Raw genomic sequence first — 8,157 nt, forward strand, 5'->3', positions numbered from 1 at the left:
TCATGGGTTTATATGTAAAGGGGCAAGGCCAGACTATATATTAAACAAACGAACCCTTTTCTTAAAGCCCAATCGTAAGCAAACTCAATTGACTGTAGACTTATCCCCCACATCGACACCTCTTTTTCGCTAATCGAGGAAGCCCACTCATGGCCCAACACAACGTTGATGAGGGCTACATATATAGTATGTTTTAAAAAAACTGAGTGGTACATGACAGAGCAAAGTTCCCTGGAATAACATGAGAGAAAATGATGATTTCCATCCGCAAGTTTACAGGAAAGAATTGACTGCCTTGGACAACAAATCCCTAGCGGCGTTGGCCAGCTCCACGATTGTGAAGAGCAGCAGCAAACCGAGAAACTTATATATGTCATTGGCATAACAAAGTTAAATCCAAAGTAACTCAAGCATTAACGTCACTGTTAATCTTAGTATAAGAACCATACAAAGCATCAAGCTTAGTTCTGTAAACCGTAATACCATGATGTAGAATCTTACTAACCAATTCTGATTTTTGAAATAGGTATACAACTACTGGATTCAATGTTTTCCATCGACTCTGCATATATTCACACCATTTATTGTTTGCCCGTCATCAAATAAGCTAAATCCGACCAAATGTGTTGATCTGCTAGAAAAAACGGACCCAGTTCTACAATGCTACACAACTACAAGAAGGTTAAGCTTAGAATTGCGATCGTACAATGCAAATAAGCAATACTTGACTGAACTATGAAAAACAACATCCTAGTTCTAAAATTTGTACATTGCTTTTCCTTTCTAACAACAAAAATTAACTGCCTATTTATTGAACCATGACAAAGTTTACAGTACTAAACAACATTACCAATCATGGTGAATTTGAAAAACGAACATTGCGTGCCAAAATTGGCAGTACTACTGAGTTATCCTCCTCTCTCGAAATTGGAAGAATGTGAATAAATCTATCCTCACACACTTCACACATATCGGTCAGCCACGCGCACCTCACACACTAAAGGAGTTGATGTTCAGCGCACCTCACACACTAAAGGAGTTGATGCTCAATTTTGTTGCATATCCTTGCAAATTTACCCGCAAATGTAGGAGAAAATAGTTCCAATCCACACAATGTACACAAAACAAAAATTAAACCAGATATATCTGTACTAAATAGAGAGGAGACACTACAACAATAGCAATCAATTCAATTCACAAACAGAAAAGGGGTATGTAGCCGCTAGACCATTCACCAATTGTAGTAACTGCTTCATCTTAAAGGTGACACAACTTCAACAGAATAGCAAGCAACCAACCAGAAGCAAAAATCTGAAGCAACAGAAAAGCTAAAAGTTAAACAACACTCACCGACAGCAATTGGAGCTCTGCGAGGCCCTCACCAGCTTCATCGGAGACCACCAGCTCGAACGGCCCTGCCATGTTCAGGTCCGTGACGCCGGAGTCGAACGCCAGGGCGTCATCGCCGGCGACGAAGTCGACCCCGTCGGGCCCGACCACCTCCTCCACCGTGGGGGCATTAGAGCGGCTCCAATCGACGGCCCCATCAGAGGCCCACGCTAGCGCGCCCGCGGCGCCCCTTGCGTGGGCGCAAAACACATAGCACTGCACGGCACCGACGAGCACGCCCTTGGCGTCTAGTGGCCAGACTTGGACCTCGGCGTCGGGGTGCAGCCATACTTGTCGGCGACGGCGTCGACGACGTCGTCGAAGAAGGTGGGATACGGGGCGGGCGTAGGCGTGGGAGGAGGCGTTGGAGGTGGCCGCGAGCGGGGACTGCGAGGCGGCACTTGCGGGGGAGGGGGAGGGGAAGAGCAGCGTGAGGAGCGGGAGGAGGACCAGCTTGAACGGCCCTACCATGTTAAGGTCCCTGACGCCGGAGCCGAACCCCAAGGCGCCGTTGCCGGCGAAGAAGTCGACCCCGTCGGGCCCGATCATCTGGTGGGTTGGGGATGACGGCCTGGAGAAGCGGAGATTGGGGCAGGTGGAGACCGAGCGTGGCGAAGCAGCCTCCGGGTCCTGTGAACGAGCGAATCGTTTTTTACTTTACTAACTTAAAATCTGGAGCTCGGGTTAATTGTCAAAAACTTTAGGGGGCGTTGTACAAAACCAGCGCGACGGTGAACCCGGAAACTCAATTCGTGCTTTATTATTATTATTACTAGTACAAATGCCCATGCGTTACACCGGGCAATAAATGTGACAGAACTTGCTTCATGGGTCCTTTTTTGTCACTTTATATATCTAATTTAAATAAATTTTGAACCTGAAAATTTCCTTGTTTTTATTAAGACCTAATATTTTCATTAAAAATGTAAAATCTTTTGAAGAGTAGTATAAAACATTATGTAAATCGGCACATTTCTCTATGAAATATTTTTATGTAAATTAATTATTTCTACTTTACATTTTGAAATGTTTTTTTGTAGTTAGTAGTGCTTTTTGGCGGAATTTTCAAGTGTTTTTAAAAAGTACAAACATATTTAAAGAGTAGTTAATGTTTTTTTTAGAAATTTGAACATTTCAGAAAAGATATTTTTTAATAGTTTTTAAAAATAATTTTCTTTTGTTTTACATTTGTAAATGTTTGTTTGGGAATTTTTAAGTTTACATTTCTAAATGGTTACATTTTTAAGTTTTTTTATATAGTGCAAATATTTTTTTTTGAAACAAAAATAGTTTGAAACTGTGAACATTTCTAAGCTATATTTACTGTTTCATGTGTTGCAACAGGTTTAAATAAATCTGAAAGTTTGTTTGGTATTCGAGAGTTTACATGTCATGATGAATAATAATAATGTACCAATTAAATTGGTTGTAAGACTCGTAAGAATCCACTTTTTGAAGATCCCATTTTATTCCAAAAGCTTGTAATTTTATTCTCTGCTAACAAAACCTACTCCTTCAAATTGCTCTAAAAAAATTGGATTATGTGTAATAAAAAGTATGATTTCTGGAAAGTTAATAGTTTATAATGCTTGTCACTCTTTTGTTGACACTTTGCATCCTGTAGTAGGAGCACACCCTCCACGGCAACATGACCACTATCCTGGACATTATCATCGGACCTCGATGGGGATCAAGATTAGGGTACATAGAGCTACAGATCCCCCAACCCAGTTGCTCTGCAGGGTGAAACATGACGCGAGCAGAATCGACCGTTGTCCACACTTTATCTACTCTTTGTCCCTCTCTCTCTCCTCCCTAGATCACCAAGACATCGATGACATCCAGAGTTGAGGAATATCTTGATGGTCAGCAAGTAATGGTGAGCCCCAAATATTTTCTCCCTTAAGAAATAGAGTAGTATTTCTTTCCAACATTTCATTTAATTTAATTAATAGTATATCTGGTAATATATTTGTAAGTTGTGATACACATGAAAATTAAATTATGACAGTAACAACAAACAATAGCAAATACTGGATGCTACATAATCAGGCCCGAAAATATATATAATCGATGCACACACATAATGGGTGTTCAGCCGGAAAAATATATAATCGGTGCACGCACATAGCATCCAGCAGCTTCCGCGGTTCAGTCGGAACTGGCCCGATTCATACGTCCACGGCCTTCGCCACCAGCGCATGCCCCTAAGGTCCGGCCTATCCCGCGCCACTTCGTCTGCTCGTGTTGACCTCGAGGAGGCGGCCAACGCCTGTCCCGCGGCCCACCTGCGACGGCCGCGGTGGCGGCGGGGCTACTGCGGTTGGGGCGGCAGCCCTGTGCCATGGTAGTGGAGCTCTCTGATGGGTGGCTGCGGGGCCGGCTCGGTTGCTCGCCAGATCTGGCGAGGCATTGATTGACTCCTGGCGGCAGGCCCGTGGCGGAGGCGCAGGAGGTGCACCACCACTCCCGTGCTCCACCACCACCAATGGCTGCCCCTTTTTTCTGTATCTTCAGATGGGCTCTCTTCTCTTTGATTTGTTCTTGTCCTTCATTTCCTTCTTGATTTGTTTCCTTCTTGATTTTGGAGGCCTCTTGTTGATTTTCTAGGGCATACCTATATGAACTGGTGAGATCAGATGTAAAGTAGCGAGGTGAGATTATTTGATGAAAGAAAGATTCTCAACACAGCTACGGAGTACATGTTATGGAAGAAAGCGAGCTAGGTCTTTTTTTTGAGAAAAAGAAAGCCAGCTAGGTGCCTGATGCGGGCCGGCGATGTACAAAACTTTAGCGTAAACTGATGTGGGCTGCTTCGTATGTAGGCTGAACAATTAGGACGTCCGGGGCAATGTAGACGTAGGAGTGGATGAAACCGAAAATTACCTAAGCAAAAAATTAGTACCACCTCGAATACGGGTTTTTTCGAAACTGAAAACGTAAATTCACGGGAAGAAGCGTATTGTGACGGTGAACCCACGGAGTCAATCCGTGCTTTATTATTAGGCTCGTGCGTTGCAACGGGTGAAAATCAATATCAAACACCCCTTTCCTTTTCGCACCTTATCCTCTTCCCCGCGCTTGTCTGAGATAGTTGTGATGTCTATGCGATCACAATGCACCCAAATGTGATCAATCTCAAGATGATGAGTTGATCTACAACATAACACACTGTCCATGTAGGCTAGCATTAACTGACAAGCTCATGTGGAATCAGTTATCATACACAAACATCATTAATAGCTAATGAATAACATATGACAAGGTTAAAAATATCACCCTAAGGCCGGGTCCAATGCAAGAGCGTTTAAAATCTTGAGCAAATTAACATGCACAATCATACAGCCCAGCAACTACATTGTGTATACTTTTTTTGTGTCCAACTCTAGGTTATGTGTCAAGGCCGAAAGTAGCCGGGACGATGGAAAAGATGCCAGGATTTTATTCCTAGCGCCCGCATTGTACGTGCCCTAACCAGGAGTCAATCCGTGCTTTATTATTAGGCTCGTGCGTTGCAACGGGTGAAAATCAATATCAAACACCCCTTTCCTTTTCGCACCTTATCCTCTTCCCCACGCTTGTCTGAGATAGTTGTGATGTCTATGCGATCACAATGCACCCAAATGTGATCAATCTCAAGATGATGAGTTGATCCACAACATAACACACTGTCCATGTAGGCTAGCATTAACTGACAAGCTCATGTGGAATCAGTTATCATACACAAACATCATTAATAGCTAATGAATAACATATGACAAGGTTAAAAATATCACCCTAAGGCCGGCTCCAATGCAAGAGCGTTTAAAATCTTGAGCAAATTAACATGCACAATCATACAGCCCAGCAACTACACTGTGTATACTTTTTTTGTGTCCAACTCTAGGTTATGTGTCAAGGCCGAAAGTAGCCGGGACGATGGAAAAGATGCCAGGATTTTATTCCTAGCGCCCGCATTGTACGTGCCCTAACCAAGTTTCAGGTGACAAAAAACACTTTTACTTTTCTGAAAAAAATTAGATGATTTTTTAACTCTTCTTGATCATCTACATCCATATGGCAGAGGGCCTCCCAAAGCTCACAAGCAAAAGAGCAATTGAGGCGAGGCAACAAATGTTTGTTTCACTGTGGAGATGAAGAAGCTCCTCGATCTGCATGGATTGGTTCCATTGAAAATTGAGCGTAATAAAAATAAAGTTGCTCATAATTTAGCTAATATTGATTGCTAGATAGCACCGCTAGTTGGTTGTGCCGGTTTCAACCAGCGTATCTAAGTTTGTATTAGCATACTATATAACACTATTACATTTATCCCACGAATAAATTTGTTTGTTGGCAATGGGTATTATGCAACGTGGTTAATTCTTTCCATCATTTACTTTCTTTATTTCTCTTTCCCTCCCTTTCCGGCCTACTCTTTCCTTTTATCATTCCCTCCCTTTCCTTCCTGCCTTCCTCTCCTTCCTAATAATTGTCCTCCATTTTATTACATGGAGCGCATATATAGAAAGGCCTACTCTTTCCTTTTATCTTTCCCTCCCTTTCTTCCTTATTTCTGTGACCCTGCTTCTCTTTCCTTCATTTTATTTCTCGTGTAATTGGCCTCATCTCATCCTTCCTCAATCGACCCAAGGCTGCTTGGTGATGTAGTAAAACTCATCCCACCTTGCCCCTTGTCAAAACGAGCAATTGAGATAGGCGCGTGGCCCACGCTTTGTGACTTGGATAGAAAGAAAAGAAGTTCCTATCTACTGCAGGAAACATCAGCCTGGTGGGTTGGCTAGCGGCTACGTATTCTTTCCTAGACGGCCTGAGTTCGAATCCACAGATTAGCATTTTTTTGGCATTCCGACGATGACCAGGAGGTACACCCCAGGGGTGCCCATGTGGGCCCCATCTCCAACTACCGCCTCGAAGGCCCAGCCTTGCTTCGCCAGGACCTGCCGCACCAAGCCCAGCTCGCCGCAACCGCAGCCCAGCCGGCTTCTGGTAGAACGACCGTGGAGCAATAGTACCACCTCAGATGTAGAAAATATTATAGATGAAAAAAACTAAAAGCGTAAATTTACGGGAAGAAGCGTATTGTGATGGTGAACCCACGGAGTCAATCCGTGCTTTATTATTAGGGATAGATAGGGAGAGATTGGCTACACCAACAGACCTTAAATAGGTCCAAAAACTAGCTGGATGCATGGCAGCTTTAAGCCGCTTTATCTCTAGACTAGGAGAAAAAGCATTGCCACTTTATCGACTCTCCGACGCACCGATAACTTCGAGTGGACAGATGTAGCAACAGCCGGATTGGAAGAAATAAAGGCTCTTTTAGCAAGCAACCCAATCCTAGCCACGCCAAGCGTCAGCGAACCAATGTTATTATACATATCTACAACACACTAGGTGGTGAGCGCAGTACTCGTCATCGAACGAGAGGAGAACGGACACAAATTCCCGCTCCAGAAGCCGGTATACTACGTATCCACTGTCCTAACTCCATGAAGTCCCGGTACCCTCATTATCAAAAGATAGCATACGCGGTCTTCATGGCATCCCGGAAGCTACAACACTATTTCCAAGAGTGCTCGATCACGGTGGCTTCCGAAGTTCCACTGAACGACATAATAAACAATCGCGACGCCACTGGCCAGATTGCCAAGTGGGCCATTGATCTCCTTCCATTCGATATAACATATGAGCCACACCGGGCCATCAAATCCCAAGTACTGGCAGACTTCGTCTCTAAATAGATAGAAGCCGAACTCCCTAAAGAGTGCGGCACATAGTCCAACTGGGTCATGCACTTCGATGGTTCCAAAATGCTGGCGGGCTTAGGGGCGGGCGTTGTCTTAACATCCCCCACTGGAGATACAGTTCAGTACGTACTCCAACAATGCAGCCGAATACGAGGCCTTATGGCATGGCTTCGGATGGTTGTCTCCATGGGCATACAACGCCTGGAAGTGCACGGGGACTCGAACCTCGCGATATCTCAAATAAATGGAGATTTCGATGCCAAGGATCCGAAGATGGTAGCTTACCGTAACACCATTCTCAAAATATCGGCTCGGTTCGAGGGGCTCAAGTTTCACCATGTGGCTCAAGAAAGTAATTAAGCGGCGGATGTCCTTGCTCGCATCGGCGCCAAGCGCGACCCCATCCCACCTAACATCTTTTTGGAAAAGGATTTTCAAGCCATCCATGGTGGGGCAAGGGGAGAGCGGCAACGTCAGTCCGGATCCGACCATAAGCCCAGAGTCTGAACATATCGATATCATCGGAGGCTCCGCCACCGAAATAACACTTTTAGCCCATCTTATCATGGCAGTCTTTGCCCCATGGACCGAACCCTTCTTGGCCTACCTCAATAGGCGAGAGCTCCCTGAGGATCAAAATGAGGCTCGCTGCATTGTTTGGCGTTCGAAAGCCTATAAGGTCCATGAAGGAGAACTCTACAAGAAAAGCTCTACCGGAGTACTTCAAAGATGTATCTCCGAGGAAGAGGGGTGGTAGCTCTTGGCTGAAATTCATGCCGGTCTCGGTGGTCACCACGCCGCTGCTCGGGCCCTTGTAAGCAAGGCCTTCCATACAGGTTTCTACTGGCCGACGGCCCGAGCAGATGCACAGAACCTTGTCCAACGTTGTGTCGGATGCCAGCTTTTCGCCAACCAAAGCCATATGCTACCTACTGCTCTACAAACAATCCCCATCACTTGGCCTTTCGCGGTCTGGGGGCTTCACATGGTTGGACCCCTTAAAGGAGGCATCCATAAG

General features: G+C 44.8%; 1 protein-coding gene across 1 annotated transcript; it reads right to left on the reverse strand.

The window, feature by feature from the left end:
• Positions 1 to 797: 797 nt before the first annotated feature.
• On the reverse strand, positions 798 to 1,938 carry LOC147966200 (uncharacterized). The gene has a single exon (XM_087530750.1). The coding sequence runs from the start codon at positions 1,936 to 1,938 to the stop codon at positions 1,336 to 1,338; it is 603 nt and encodes a 200-aa protein (XP_087386876.1). The 3' UTR covers positions 798 to 1,335.
• Positions 1,939 to 8,157: the final 6,219 nt, after the last annotated feature.

Source organism: Triticum urartu, chromosome 6A, assembly GCF_056163025.1.
Source record: "Triticum urartu cultivar PI428250 chromosome 6A, HENAU_Tu73, whole genome shotgun sequence".
NCBI classification, from domain to species: domain Eukaryota; kingdom Viridiplantae; phylum Streptophyta; class Magnoliopsida; order Poales; family Poaceae; genus Triticum; species Triticum urartu.

What these genes read in the sequence shown, in the direction of transcription:
- LOC147966200 (XM_087530750.1), bottom strand. Translation starts at nt 1,938, where the DNA reads ATGATCGGGCCCGACGGGGTCGACTTCTTCGCCGGCAACGGCGCCTTG.